The sequence below is a fragment of the Chenopodium album genome, chromosome 10 (assembly GCF_948465745.1).
Source record: "Chenopodium album chromosome 10, dcCheAlbu1.1, whole genome shotgun sequence".
In the NCBI taxonomy this organism is placed as follows: domain Eukaryota; kingdom Viridiplantae; phylum Streptophyta; class Magnoliopsida; order Caryophyllales; family Amaranthaceae; genus Chenopodium; species Chenopodium album.
Genome location: NC_137843.1, coordinates 54,456,311 through 54,472,168, shown reverse-complemented (window position 1 = coordinate 54,472,168; position 15,858 = coordinate 54,456,311). Strand labels below are relative to the sequence as shown.

General features: G+C 32.7%; 2 protein-coding genes across 2 annotated transcripts; one reads left to right on the top strand and one right to left on the bottom strand.

Annotated features, from left to right (window-relative positions):
* Positions 1–586: 586 nt before the first annotated feature.
* LOC145564134 (NAC domain-containing protein 7-like) lies at positions 587–4,432 on the top strand. The gene is made up of 4 exons (XM_081624472.1): positions 587–856; positions 2,192–2,371; positions 2,460–2,731; positions 3,426–4,432. The coding sequence occupies exons 2-4, from the start codon at positions 2,212–2,214 to the stop codon at positions 4,113–4,115; spliced, it is 1,122 nt and encodes a 373-aa protein (XP_081480598.1). The 5' UTR covers positions 587–856; positions 2,192–2,211; the 3' UTR covers positions 4,116–4,432.
* A 3,827-nt stretch (positions 4,433–8,259) lies between these two features.
* Positions 8,260–12,993, bottom strand: LOC145564133 (monocopper oxidase-like protein SKS1). Its single transcript, XM_081624471.1, has 9 exons — positions 12,711–12,993; positions 12,035–12,144; positions 11,261–11,531; positions 11,036–11,174; positions 10,319–10,685; positions 9,835–10,203; positions 9,664–9,742; positions 8,847–9,046; positions 8,260–8,753 (listed from the first exon to the last, which is right to left on the bottom strand). The coding sequence occupies exons 1-9, from the start codon at positions 12,855–12,857 to the stop codon at positions 8,663–8,665; spliced, it is 1,773 nt and encodes a 590-aa protein (XP_081480597.1). The 5' UTR covers positions 12,858–12,993; the 3' UTR covers positions 8,260–8,662.
* Between the last annotated feature and the right edge of the window lie 2,865 nt (positions 12,994–15,858).

The window sequence follows — 15,858 nt, the reverse complement described above, 5'->3', positions numbered from 1 at the left end:
AACTCATCCCCGTTTTCCATTTCTTTCTCTCTCCTTTCTCAATCAGTTTGACAATAACAAGCTTAGAGCATAGAAGAGAAGAAAGAAAAGCCAAACAAACTTAACAACAACATTCCTTATTCTTCAAGTCCACATCAATGGCTGGTACACCATTATCTAGTCTTTGAGCTAACGATTCCTATACACATACACCCCTTTTGTTCATTATTCTATAACTCGAGTTTTTACTCTCTTTCTCTCTCTTACATTAGTTTCCGCCATGTTTTTCTCACCCAGAATCCTTTAGTCTCCTTCCCCACCAATCTAGCTTCGTTTCGACAACGATAGATATACCTATCCCTTATTGTTATATCTTCTTCATTTCACCTCTGGGTTTTTTCTTCCTTCATTCGTTCATCCATCCATCCATCCATCTTCTTGTTATCGGGATCTGGACCGACATTATCCCGATAACAACCTTCTCATCCAGGCATCTTTGTTGATTAACTACTTTCATGAAAAAAGAGTGAAAAAAACATAAAAAGGGGGCGTTTTTTTTTTTTTTGGGGGGGGGGGGGGGGGGGGGGGGGGGGTTGTTGGTTGAGGCATTTTGACAAACATCTGTTGGGCACAATTACCAAGGAGGAGAATGTTCCTTCTCCTTTGTCCCTTGTACTCTTCTTTTTGCCTCTACTTTTTTGGGTCTTCATCTGCAAGCTTTGGTTGGGATAAAACAACCCTCCTTTTTGTTTGTTAAAATTTTAAAAGTCATCTTTTCTTTCTTTCTAGCTTTGATTTCAGCAAAGTAGTGGAACATTTCTTTCACTTCAGATCTGTGGATTTCTGGATTCATAACCTAAGCCTACTTACTTATTAGGTAACTTTCTCTCTATCTTTTTTTTCAAGCTTTTTGTGCATGGTTTTAGATTTGTATGTTGCTAGGGTTTCAAACTCCATAAAATTGATCATCATATTTAATTTGTTATTACCATTATGTCGGGATTGAGTTTCAACATGTTCACTAAATTAATTTCGAACAGAGAGAATAAGCTAGAGTAGTCTAGTGATATTAAGCTAGAGAACTCGAGTAGCTTCATCTAATATGATTTGTAATCTACAAATCTTTTGATGACTACTACTCAATGATCTTTGGTTTATAATTTTCCTTGATTTCTAATTTTGTATTGTTTTTGGATCAAGTGAGGTCTAGGTTTATAATAACCTATGGTTCAAGGATGATAGGATTTATTATTGTGCCTTTTTTTTTTTTTTTTTTTTTTTGTATAAATTTGATAAATGTTAATACAATATATGTGATATATAGAGTACTCTGTGTACTGTATATCTATTGTTATTGATTGAAAAAAATTAACCTAAAATTAACCTGTGCAAATTTTTGTATCCATATGACTGACTTAGTTTAGATCAATCCAAATCAAACATAGGTTTCTATGATTTCTAATTTTAAACATTGTAGGTTCATGATTACCAATTTATCACATATATGATATCAAGTTTCAGTCTCAAGTAGGGTTTTAATTTCAAATGGGTTAAAAAGGGCAGAAAATTATTATTATAATAAAGGCGGTGAACTTATTATTTATGTAGTGGTGTCATTATCTTAATTAAACCTTCGAAATTATTAATCTCACATTGTAACATAATAACATACTGTGATACATCAAATAATAATTTAAAAAAAAAAAAAAAAGGTGTTAATTTTACTACAACTCATAAGAGTAATTAATTTCATACACCATCATCCCTTTGTTATAGAGCAAAGTGAGGTTCATCATTGCTAGGTATGAGAGTATTATTATTACATTTACCTGCTTGTCTACTTGGCTCCTCTTGTAAGGATCCTTGTGTTACTTGTCTATTCAGGTTTTGTATTTGCTTGATGCTTATATGATTGTCATGTTAATTAATTATCCGAGGCTACTCTTAATACTATACATGTTTTAATTATCGAAAACTAATAGGGATAATACGAGGCTAATTTGATCTTTGAATACAACAATGCTTAGAAAAGCCCTAAACGTTATTAGTTTGTACTACATTAACTTAGTCATTGGATCGAGTCCTTTTAGTGTTTGCATTCGACGCATTTTGATAAATGTATGTGAATTAAGTCCTTTTGGTTGAAAATAATTCATTGTATGCTGTGTTGTTTATTATACGCTGACATTATCTATGCTATTCGAATCATCAGTTGAAAATTTAAATTTGGATATGAATACATCAACACAAGTTCCTCCTGGATTTCGCTTCCATCCAACTGAAGAAGAGCTTGTGGATTACTATCTTAGAAGAAAGGTTTGCTCAAGACGGATTGAAGTAGATATCATCAAAGAGATTGATCTATATAAAATCGAGCCTTGGGATTTACAAGGTATTTTGTAAGAGGGTTTTATATTTTGATTAAATTCCTTGCACAATTATCAATCATATTAATTAATTAATTGTGTATTATGGGACAGAATTATGCAAAACGGGAGATGATGATCAAAATGAATGGTACTTCTTCAGTCATAAGGATAAGAAATATCCAACTGGAACCCGAACAAATCGAGCAACTGCAGCAGGGTTTTGGAAGGCAACTGGAAGAGATAAGGCTATATACTGTAAGCATGACTTGATAGGCATGAGGAAGACCTTGGTGTTCTATAAAGGCCGAGCTCCGAACGGACAAAAGTCAGATTGGATCATGCATGAGTATAGACTTGAAACTGATGAAAATGGAGCCCCTCAGGTTAGTTTCTTTTTGGTTGAGATTAGGGTCTTTGGTATTTTATGTGTGGCATTACTTTGTTAATGAATGTACATAAACAAATTTCATATAGCTTTCATGCAACGGAAAATTATAGCTATGTCTTATAGGAGTATCATTGATTTGAGTAGATTTACACCAATGAACAACCTTGACAAATCATATAATTCCATGTCCTTTTATTTTTTGTATGTCCATGAAATGTAAGGGTTAGCAGAAATGGAAGTAATAATTATGTCATGTATGTTGAAAATGAAGACTAGCACTCGAAATATCATACTTGTTTCATGTATTGTCCAAACTCCAAAGGTAGTTCTTATACTACATTTGTAAAAAGAATCGATTGTAGATGTGAGCTAACTCCAATTAGTGTAGTATAGGGTTCAATTCTACCATTGAGATTGATTTAAAATCTTATGACATTAGCCCTGTTTATAATTTCTTGTGATAGTATAGAATAATTAAAATAGACTAGGTTACCTTTTGTTTAAGGGGAGGAGTAACAAGGCGCGGTCCATTAGATTAGTACAAGTTATCGAGTATATATATGAGTGGTTCATGTTGCTAGTTTCTACATGGATCGAGATATATACTAATTAACACAATATGTTGATTGTTGTTAAGGTAATAATCACTCGCTAATAATAGATCATGCTTGTGTTAATTTTGTTCACAGGAAGAAGGTTGGGCGGTGTGTAGAGTGTTCAAAAAGAGAACTCCCACAACAATGAGAAGAATGAGCGGGCATGAATCACCATGTTGGTACGAAGATCAAGTCTCATTCATGTCAGACATGGATTCACCTCAACAAGCACCACAATCAAACAACTCGCTCAACTATGCCTCACACACTTGCAAAAAAGAACTCAATCATCATCATCAACATCATCATCATTTACCTTTCCAAATTCCTCAAGAGCATCTCATTCACCTCCCTCTCTTTGAGAACTCCAAGATGCTCTTGGCCTCACCTCATGGTACCGGTACCTACAATAATACCGGCCTAGCCCCTTATGGTATTGACATGAGCCTTCACTCGAATAATGCTACTATGCAACAAATTGATAACAACAATCATAATGCAACAATATTGATAGGCAACAACAAAAACAATAATAATGGTCAAGATGTTTTGGATCAAGTGACCGATTGGAGGGTTCTAGACAAGTTTGTTGCATCACAACTTAGCCACGAAGATGTTGCAAAGGGACAGGATAATAATAACAACAATTATTCGTCGAGTAATGTTGCATCAGGGATGTTCCCTTCTGCTCCGATATCTGATCACTTGAATAAGGAAGATTCATTAACGGATAAGACCTCTACACCAACCTCAAGCAGTCAAATCGACGTGTGGAAATCATGAAGGACATGAGTACAGGTTATAGAAGATCAAGAGTGAAGTATAAGGAGACTGGAAGATTAGGGCTCAGTTTGTACATAACAAAACTAATCAAAATACGAGTTTTGGGCTGAGCTTCTATGGCTAGCTTTTCCCATTCACACATGATACGGAGGACTATATGAAATACTATATGCATCCGCTATGCGCGATGTTTACTGATCAAACAAGTCTCAAAATGTATGTGTATACCTTGAGATTATTTTTAATATGAATTTTAATGATATTGTATAAACTTTATGAAATTAATGTTTTATATCCACAAGTCATTCTTGTGTGTTTTTATATATATTGACATATTCTTTTAGGTTCTTCTTCAATTTTCGGAAACTAACTATAAATGTTGATGATGTACCTAGCTGTTAATTAAATTTACACATCTAAAATGACAATGATTCATAAAGAATTTTCTTAATTAATTTAGAAAATTACCACTTCTAGAAAAAACTTAAAATCATGCTATTTGTTGAGCTTTTATAAGAGACATTATGAAGTGTTATGTGAAGATCAGAGAAGATTCGTCGTAAACAATCTAAGCAGTAAAAGATGAACAAAGAAAACCAGAATTTGTGTCTTTAGCCTTGATTTTGCATACAGTTGGTAGATTTTGATGATTTCTAGGAAAGCGAAGCTTAAAGTAGAGCAAACCTTTTAACAAAGCAATCAATTAGTCTCGATTAAGAAGCATTCAATACTTTGTAATTAAGCCATGTTTTAATAAAAATCCTCACATCAAGTACGGATATCCAATACTCGTACCACCTTTTCTTTTTTAATTAAAGGAATTCGTTTCAAATGATGTGGCTAAAAGAATCGCAAAGATGTGAAGTAGATTTAAAAGCAAAATTAGGAATTTTTTTTTTTTGACAACAAAAATACTAGTACGTAGTATTTTGCATACAACACTTAAAAAAAAAAAAAAAAAAAAAAAAAAAAAAAAAAAAAAGCAATAGGCTGAAAGTTTTTGATTTGTGAACATATAAATAGTAAGAATATAGTTTTGAAAATGAACTTAATTAAATTAGAATAATACAATCATTATAAACTCTATAAAATTATTTTAACTCTTTTGCTCAAAAAAAAAAAAAAAAAAAACAACAACGGAGAATTCACGTAGGAAGAAAAGGATTTGCATTTCAAGTTGTAGTAAACTAGTAATTACATTACATTAATTCTCCCTAACTTCCTAGGTGGGTAAATATTGAAAAAAAAAAATGGCCATCAAAATAACTAAATTTTTTTAAAAAAAAAAAAAAAAAAAACAGTAAAATAAAATAACTAATTAAACCTATAGTATATGTTTAGAAAAAATTTAATTTTATTAAATAAAAAGACTGGAAAATCTACAACATGCAATGAACATAGATTGAAGTAAGACGTGCATGCAGCTTCATAGCAAAGCAAGCAATACCAGGAATTTCTAGAGCATGAAGCAAGCTGCACAATTGTACCACTATATAACTTTATGTACTAAAACCCTACAACTGTAGTATGTATGATTAATTACAAGGCTAAGCTAATGAAAATATAAAGTTAATGACTTTGATTGATATGTTTACTAAACATATCACAAGGGTATTTGAGAAATGTATGAAGGAGTATATAAATTGAATAATATTGATCAAGGAATAATAGGGAGCAATTTGAATATGACGGATATATATGTAACAATTCCCACACCACCGCGACTATACATACACTTAGACACAAATCCGAGGAAGTAAGCTCATTGTAGGAGCACTCATTATCGATCGAGAAGACACCTTATCATCACTGTTGTTCATGCAAGCTCCTACATATATACATTTGCAATCTAGGAATGAAAGAGAGAAAGAGCTAAAGAGTAAGCTAGGAAGAAGAGTGTGAACTAGCTAGGTTTAGATGGATATGGTGGAGAAAAGAAGACAAGTTACCTATATAAAGAATAACATAAAATATGATCTTATAATAGTGAAAAGAAACAAAAATAAGGGAGTAGTGACACACTTATTATGCATGCTCTTAAAATCCAGCATGCTCTTCTTCAAGACATGATTAGTACGTGGAATCCAAGAAGTTTGCGCCCCTAAAGTAGTTCCTAAAATTTCCATAAAGTCTTTTGTCATGGACCCTTCTAATTACTTTTTTAATTCATTTTTTAAAAAAATTAAAAAAAAAAATTATTTTTGCATTAGTTTAAGGTACTATTATTTAATTTATATTGATAATATTTGGAATTATTTTATGTAAAAGGGTGTTTTATACGCATGACAATTCAACGAAGGGGACATGCACATGGGTAGTTTTATTTTTGAGTAATTAGGGCATGAAATTTTTTTAATATAAAGAGACAAAATAAAGATGTTTTGTGTAGCAAGATAACATCATTCTTCATACTATGAAACATTTCCATGTGAATGTTATTATGCTAATTATAACCTTTTTATCCCGCTAATTTTTTTACTGTTACTGATTTTAACCTCTAATCACGGTTAATTATACATTGAAATAGCTTAATTAGCTTTGCAATGGCATGGGTGTGTTGGATGTTCAAACAACTAGCATCACGCGTGCAAGTGCCCAGTGGGTTATATAAGCATGCACCAAAGCCACCAATTAAGGGACTTATTTAATCCATACACCTTTATTTACACCTATGTGTATTGTTTGTGTCATTTTAAGAAACTGTGTGTTGCGACTGTATACAAAATAACAAAATGAGGTCGAGGTGATAGAGTAATGGTATTGCTATCCATCTCAAATAATTGTATATTAAGAATCATATATCGTAGGTTATAGAGTTTGAGAATTTGTTAAAAAGTAATAAAGTATTTCTCATACCCCTCAATTTATGCTCAACATAAATTAAGTATAAAATTACTGCTTACTTACCTGACTGTTTGTTTCATATTGCGGCCTGACGCATATATTCACAAACTAGCTAGAACATAATCCATTATGATGTTGGTTAATTTGATTTAGGTTGAATCGATTGTTTTGAGATAATTACTGATCTTATCAAGTTTAAAAGGGTGTAGCTCTTACTTTCACAATTCACATCAAAAGCTTAATTCATTTTCCTTTCGAAAAAATTTACCTCTGTAGAAGAAAAGCAAAAAAAACATTTTTGTGTTGATCTGACTAACCGATTAACTTACTAGTAGTTACTACTGCCCGGGAAACCTTGTTGGGTCCAATGCATATATTAGATGGTTTCTGGCACCGAGTAAATCTATTAGGACCTTTCGGAAAACCCTTGGAACAGTGGCGGATCTAACAAATTAAACACATTTTAATGGGGTCATTTGATCAAAATACAAGTAATTTTTATAGGAAAAAAAATTTAATTTTATAGGAATTTTTTTTTCCTTGTTCAAGTGGGTCAAGGGACCCCACTCTAACATACATGCATCCGCCACTGCCTGGGAAACCTTATTGGGTCTAAAATGTTATATGAGGCTAAATTTAAAGGTTATATAACTCACAAATGATAATAAAATAAGGTATGTATGTTAAGGTCATATGATGCTGTTTAGAAAATAGAATCATATACAACCATTAAGTCCATTAGTCAGTCACATAAAGGTATATTGTAGTCTTGGGTTAATGAATGAAAGTGTGTATATAACAAGCTAAATTGATATGAGGTAAAATGAATAATTCCAATACCTCAAATAGTCAAATAGTATCACGATGTCTAGTGAGGTCCATGGGAACAACCTTGCCCTCTTTCCTTTCTGAGCTGAAAAATTCGAAAATTTATCAAAATTAAAGGTTATAAACTGCGCTTTTGGATCAATTTTAAAAATTAAAAATTAAAAAATAAAATAAGTAAAAAAATAAAAAAATAATTAAATAAAAAATTTTGAAGTGGATGTGGTTGGTGTCTTTTAGGGGGTCATAACACTTGGTTTGGACTCATAACAAACCTACCAAAAGATAATCCATATTTGTGGCTAGAATACAACATATGGGTATTATTAAACTGGTTGTTCCATTTTGCGACCTGACGTAGAAATAAGGTATTGTGTTGGATAGAGGCATTTACTGTTCTTTATAAATGGGCCAATCTGCAAGCACAGTGATAGGGGCCATAGAGCTTTAGGGTGTTCTGGACCATGGACCTATCAGCCCACTAATTATCCTTTCTATAATTAGACCAATTTGGGTCAATTATACCTTTTTTTTTTTTCATTATTTTCCCGTGTGAAAAAGAAAAAAATAGAAAATCAAGCCAAACAAAAAAGGAGGATGAAAAAACTCTTGCCAATATAAAACTAAACTGTGTTAGTAGAATTTTAATGGTATTTCAAAACAGCTTACGCTTAGCTTATCGCCATCGAACTACATCAAATCAACACTTGAAGGAAACGCCCTAGCTAAGGGCTGTTTTTACAGTTGGAGAAGCTACACCAATGCCGCTTTCGGCCTCAAATATCAACAGACTAAACACATCAAAACTCTGTACTATTTTATGAGACTTTCATTTGCCTATCTATGGAAGACAAAAACACTATAAATAATAAAATGTTCTAGTGCAAATCCATAAGAGCAACCAAGACGACCACCAGCATTATCACAGCCAACTTCACGTTCCCATTGATCGGTGGTGCCTGATTTTCTCTGTACAAAAGATATCAGCAAGGATCAGTAAACAAGTATACAATGCAAAGTAGTAAACAAAAGCTAAAATAAGTGCCAGTGTTTGGAATTTACTTCGTCTGTAAGCTGGCCAAAGCACCACAGTATCTAACATTATCAGGGGGAGCAAATAGGGTGCCCTTATCTTCATGGTTGACAAGCTTTATGTATGTTTCTTGGCCCAGATACCACCTATCAAGATTTTCTGTTCTGATATTCCACGTCCCTGGATTGTCGAGATAAATAAGCACGGCTGTCCAAGCCCCGGGATAGACCTGTGACCAAGAAAATACAGCTAGTATCAATTACTCTATAAATTAAATATCAAGAAAATGATATCATAATCATATTTATTAAACAGATTTTGATGAAGTCTCAGCAAGAAGAAAAAAATCGATGCCTGCATTTTCAAAATATACAGCTATCATCAATGTCACAATGTTAGAACATTTAAGTAATTGTGTTTGGGTTGGAGGACGAACATTTTCCATGATAACCAATATCACTGCATTTCTTCATTTAGCTAGTAAAATAGTGATGATAATTTTCTTTGATTGAAAGTACTTAACTACTTATCCCAAGGGTGGAAATATTTTCCTTTTCGTAAAGGAAAAAAATGGCGTGTTCTTCTCTATCCCCCACTTTCTCCTCCTCCTCCTCTCCCCCCTTCTATTTTCCCTTTTCTCTCCAACATTTTGTTTAACAAAATATAATAACCTGATACTTATTGATTTATACAGAATATGTTTTTTACATTGTATTGAATATAAAGTTTAGTTCAGTATGTTTCCAGATACAACCTTACACTATCAAGAAGTAAATTGCTTTCCAGATACAGAAAAAAAAAACTGTAAACAAAATAATAGATATTGTAGGAATAATATCTGCAAACCTGTACAGTGCAGCGATAAATAGCATCCCAATTGTTATAGCTACCACGCCTGTCCTCAGCCCATACACCATAATCCATCCTGCAATAAAAGACAAGTCAATTATATTCAATACACCTAGTAAGTCTCCTTAAGCATTCATGTAATAGGGCTCAGCAATAGACAAATCTTACCCAACAACATAGAACGAAAATCCATCCACATGAAAGGTCTGCATCACTGTATCATTGTTCTGAAATACAATTTCAGCAAATCCTTTAAATGTACCGTTGATAATTGAGTGGTCTAACCGATGATGTCCAGTCAGCGGCTTGCTGGGGAAATCAAGCTTATAGTCGCCCTTCAAATCCTTCCAGTCAGCCAGCAATACTGGAGTGGTAGGATTCAGAAAAGAAATGCCATTAAGAGTTGCACCATATTTCTTTCCATCGATAACTGTTGGTGGCAAACTCTGAAAAATATAAGTCTGTGTCACATTGATGGTCCCATAATGGAAAGAGCCTTGTGGATTAGGACGAGCTCCACTTGCAGATCCATTTTGCCTGCTCATAAGTATGCAACAGTAAAAACACATTCAATACTACAAGAAAATCTCTCGTTCATCATCATTTGCAAATATTGCAACCTAGTGGTGAATCATGATTGATGAGAACTTACCTGATAGATCTTGCCTGGTTCATAGACCAAGTCTTGTCGTAAAAATCATTAGGGGGATCAGGGAGAGGGCCAGCAGCTTGTCCTTGAGAATTGGAATAGTGCAGAATTCCTACACCAGTGACTCGCTCCCATTGAGATTCATTCTGAAACCTAGCACTTGCTACAATGTAATAATCACTGCTAGCATTTTGATCCATTGTTACAAGAAATGAATATGACTGGCCAACATGGATGTCAAAGTTGCTGTAGTTTGTTTGCGTTGTGTAATATCCTTCAGTTTCAACCAACTTCAAAATGTGATTTTGAATTCTGAAGTTCAAACTGGTTGAGATTCCAATATTATGTACTCGTAATCGGTACGTTTTGCCTGCATACACTCAACATTAGAAGCAGCCATCACCATATGTAATGCGCATCAACGAAATAAAGTGCCAAAAGTTACAATTGTATACTTAATACTTCGACTAAGAATCAGCAGATATAGAGAGTGATATTAACAAACGACCTGTGCATGGATGAGTCATAGCATATAATCCTAGTGTTGCCTGCACAACAGTTCATCTCCAACATACATTTACTAAACATTAAATTTAAAGAGCAACTCTTAAATGATATTTTGCCCCAAGGATGTAGACATATCCTACACTGAAAGACAAGAAAGTGACATCCATATTACTTGACAAAACACAATCAGATTTTTGGATAATCCAACCATACCTGGCTCAACTGGAATGTTCTCATACTCAATACCATCAGAAACAAGGGTGGTGTTATATCGATAAGGTCCTTTTCCATTGATAAGAACCCCATCAGGTATTCCCAAATCCTTCCCGGCTTTTAAGACTTCCCTCAGTTCCTAGTGCAGATGAATAACTATACATTAGCATACATACTAAAATTAACTTTTGTATGGCAATAGCCGCAATACAATCCAGAAGCTACCTTATAGTCTCTGGTATACCAATCCCCAATCATGAGAACAATATCGCCATCTGGTTTAGGGAAAGGTAGAGGAATGACACTCCTGTTGTCAATCTTAAAGGGGCCAAACCCTCCAGAAGCCCTTTGAAAGTGAGTAGATGGGTGGTAAAAGAAGCTTCCAATCTGGTCCTTGACCTGGAACTGGTATGTGAAATTCCCTTTGGGAGGAATAGGACAGTTTGTTGCACTCACACCATCTTGCCAAGGATTATCCCGCATTTGAATTCCATTCCTGTAGTAACCATTAATCTCATAAACTATTAGCTTTCACTGTCAAACTAATATATCAAGAGGCAACATGATCTTCTTTTTTGATTAAACTATACACCGTATTATATATACTTGTATACTTTTCGAGATAATCCTAGGCAAGATTATCAATAAAATTCAAATGGTCACTGGAACTGAAACAGACAGGTAAAATTCACATTTGAAGGAATGACACACTTTGTTCCACACATTCCGTCGTGCCAAGTATTATCCTATTTAAAATCCATTCCTTTGGCAAGCATAAATCTCATACACTAATAGTTTTCACTACTAATAGTTTTCACTTCTAAGCTAATTCATTGAAGGAATAACTCATAAAACATCTCATTTCAAAATGCAATGTAAAGTTTTAGAAGCAAGGATAAATATAGATTCTCTATCTCCAATGTTCAAAATTCCGAAAATACATTAGCTGGACCAACCAATAAATAATAGAAATCTAAAAACTTGTTAGACAAAACCTACCAATTAACCAGAAGATCTTCATCCAATTTATTTTTCACATCAATAACAAGATTATTATTGGTCACGGCTTCGACTATAGGCCCCGGAAACTGATCATTGACCACTATAACCTGCGTTTACAAGCATATGTATCCATTATTCACCTAACAATATTCATATCAGAGATTCCACCAATAGTACATACATTAAATTAAAGTACAAAATCAATTGAATATTCATAGTCATCATAAATCAATCATTTGTTTGATTCATTAACAATTGAAATCCTAAATTATACTAAATCTCAACAAATTACATCCTGATATTCTGAGATAGATAATCAAACCCATGTACATTGTACTACTAACACTAACTGATTCAGTAAAAAAATTAAAAAAATTAATCCGAGAAATAATAAACCCTTCTTCTAAATTCAAGGAACACAAAAAATAACCTAAAAATTATTCAGAATATGATAAAAACAAACCCAATAAAAAAATAATACCCCAGAAACAGAACAAGTCCCAAAATAAAAACCTAAAAATATACTACTAAAAACACCATGAAAGTCGATTAATTTGGGGATAAAAAATGAATAAGAAAATCAAATAAAACCCAGAAAAACCCAAATTCATATCAAAATCCCAAAACAACAAAACAGAGGAAAAAATGGAGATTGGATTAAAAAGGAAAAAACCTGTTGAGAAACACCCAATGGAGAAAGGTTTTTGAAAGAGTAAACAAAATTATAGGTAACCGTAGGATCGCCAGCCAAACAGGGTCTTATGATTAACCCAGTAAAGCACACAAAACCCAGTAAAATTAGCTTCAAAATCGCCGCCATTGATGAACTCTTTTGAACTTCTCACACTCTCTGAAAATGGGGATTTTTAGAATCTAACACTTTCTTTCTTTCTCTTTCTAATTCAACGATGCATTTATTTCATGGTGAATTGAGAGAGAGAGAGAGTTAAGCTGTTTTAGAGAGAGGAAGAAAATTGAAAGAGGAAGAAAATTGAAAGGCAGAAGGAAGAAAAACAAAACGGCTCCCTTTTTTCCTGTGTGAAATTTCCAACGTCTACTTTTTCTCTCTCCTCCTCTTTGTTTGCTAGTGTGGTTGTTCTTGTTCCTCTTTGTAAGAGTGAAGAAAATAATGTGTGACAACTACAAAGATATACACAACTTTACAAATCAAATCGCCTCTAGTTTATTTGATTTCATTGAATCACTTCTTTAAGGAAATAGAATGATCTATTTACCATATATGAGATGATTACCATATTATAAAACACGTCTTTTACTGGCTTAATCGGTTGATGTGTTTCTTTTATTAATTCCTTGTAAACGTAGTGATACGATTAAATGAGATGTCAAGATTTGATTTTGTTTGAGTATTTGGCTTTTTTTATTGTGTAAAAAGTGAGGGGAAAAAATGTACACGTATAAGTATATAACCGACCACAACTCTCGTGGCTTTTATTTTTTGGTAAGATATATTAAGCATAAAAATAATGAAAAGTAACTCGTATTTTAAGTAATTGATTATTTGATTGGAGTACACCTCAAAAACGAAAAAGGTATTGATGGAGTCATTAAACAAATAAAAGGAACTTTTAATCTTTTATCAATTATAGGAAGGATGAGTATTCGCAAAAAAAACAAGAGGAGATATGAGATCTAACCTTGATAAGGAATCAAAGTGGATTTGATTCAAAACCTTGGTATGAAATCAAAGTGAGGACTGTATGAAATCAAAATTGATTTATGTAGTCTTTAATTTAAGTCGTGAATCTTGATTAATGCAAAGGCTTTTTTATTGAGAGAGTTAGGTCTTAATTCGTTTTTATCTTCATCTATGTTTTTGTGAGAAAGTGAGAAATCAAATTTTATTTTGGTGAGAAAGTGAGAAGTCAAATTTTCTCATTTGAAGACGTCACATTGTTATCCTCCTATACCATTGATATCCAAATTTATGTATAAGAAGAACAATCAAATTTGATTATATACTAATACAATAGTGATTCACAAAGATTAGAGTGTTGTACTTTTAAATGATTGGCATCAAAAAAAAAAAAAAAAAACTACTTATCCTCTTAAGTCAAAAGTCTAATGAATAATGAGTAGATATTAGGAATGATAGCACACTTAACAGTGCATATCGATTAATAACACAAATTAATAAAGGGTAATGTTACATAAACATGTAATATACTTTATTTTTTAGTATTAATTTAAAATTTTATCGATAATTTACGAGTAAATGAGATTGTGTATGTAACTTTACTGATAATTTCAATAACAGAATAATACGGTATGAGATTAAATGTTATTTACTCATAATTTGTCATTTATTTAAGAGAATTGACCGGTATCTGCAGGAGAAATTCTGTTTGATTAGATTTTCTGAAAAGCGTCACATGAGAGATTTCTCTTTAGTTTCTCCACATGATGCGCTGAATGTGGCCCACATTATGGCCCATATTGTACTTGTGAGAGCTAAATGAGTTGTGATTTGCTAGTTATGGCCCACAAATCCACAATTTAAATTTGTATTTTGTACAACATATTGTTTGTTTACAATTTGACACCATTTGCACAGTTGTAATCCTTTGAAATCAACCGATTGGTGATCAAAAAAAAAACCGAAGTATTTAAACCTCTTTAGACGATTTTATTACTCCCTTTGTCTCTATTTTAAGATTTGTTTATATTTGACGAGCATAATTCGGAGAACAATTATCATGAAATTGATTCAAGGTGGATGAACAAGATTTGGTATATTGTTAAGTCGTTTTAATTCTATGTAAACAATAAGGTTAAATTGCTGAATTTGTTGAAACATGATTTTATCATTACTGAATTTGTTGAAACATGATTTTATCATACGTTAACTATCATTCTAAACTTTTGATTGAGTTAAACATCTAACAAGTTATCAAAAGTCAGCGTGATAAAAAGATCACGAGTTTAAACACACGAATTCTACACGAACATGTGAGATTGTGAGGTACATGTGCTTAGTAGTACGCACGCAAGAACTACACACAACTACACAAGCCGACAAGAAGCATTATAAATTGGTTGTTCATAATAATAGTTATCCATGAACAAAACAAGTATCTCGAGCAACGATGCATAGTTTCATTTATCCGTTCTAAAACAACGATTCTAAGAGTTTAACAAATCCTTTGTTTTTCTCAAGTAGAATCTCATACTATATCTTTTACATGCTAATTCCCATGTTATTAAATTAAGAAGCAAACATGGTGTACAATTCTAAAACTCCCTTAATTCTAGCAGCAATTGGCTCCACTAATGTCCTGCCAAGAGACTATTGTGTCTCAAATGAGTCAAATTAGATATAATTCATTATTCAACTAATTAATTAACCTTAGTCTTAGAAGCATCTATAACAAAATGTAGCTATCAGAAACCAACACATTAAATAATGCATTAGCACTTTAGCAGTAGTTGAGGATTTGGTGACAATTTTAATTTTTTTTTTTTTTTATATTATATGTCTATATCAAATATTTAATTATGTGATTCTATTATTTGCAACATTCCGTGTTACATCAAATTATTAGTATCACTTTATTACTAACACTACCATTAGGCATTAGTAGTGGGTTTATATTATACAAGTAGGTTTTATGTACCTTAACTACCTTCTGAAGTAGGTTAAGGCCGGTTAAGGGAGTTGTTACTTTACTAGCTATAAGCTTACTGAAAATGGGATCTTTGAAATTTGCAAGCTTGCAACATAGCAAAGTTTAGATTGGAGTCTTTATTACAACTTCTCTGAAGCTTAAAAAAACTTGCCTAAATAACTGTATCACTTCATT

Bases quoted from the DNA above. Each gene is read 5' to 3' on its own strand.
- LOC145564134 (XM_081624472.1), top strand. From the start codon at position 2,212: ATGAATACATCAACACAAGTTCCTCCTGGATTTCGCTTCCATCCAACT. The intron at 2,372-2,459 runs GTATTTTGTAAG...ATTATGGGACAG, and splicing joins CGAGCCTTGGGATTTACAAG to AATTATGCAAAACGGGAGAT. The intron at 2,732-3,425 runs GTTAGTTTCTTT...TTTTGTTCACAG, and splicing joins ATGAAAATGGAGCCCCTCAG to GAAGAAGGTTGGGCGGTGTG.
- LOC145564133 (XM_081624471.1), bottom strand. From the start codon at position 12,857: ATGGCGGCGATTTTGAAGCTAATTTTACTGGGTTTTGTGTGCTTTACT. The intron at 9,743-9,834 runs GTAAGATTTGTC...CTTTTATTGCAG, and splicing joins TTTTCGTTCTATGTTGTTGG to GATGGATTATGGTGTATGGG. The intron at 8,754-8,846 runs GTAAATTCCAAA...TCTTTTGTACAG, and splicing joins TTGGCCAGCTTACAGACGAA to AGAAAATCAGGCACCACCGA.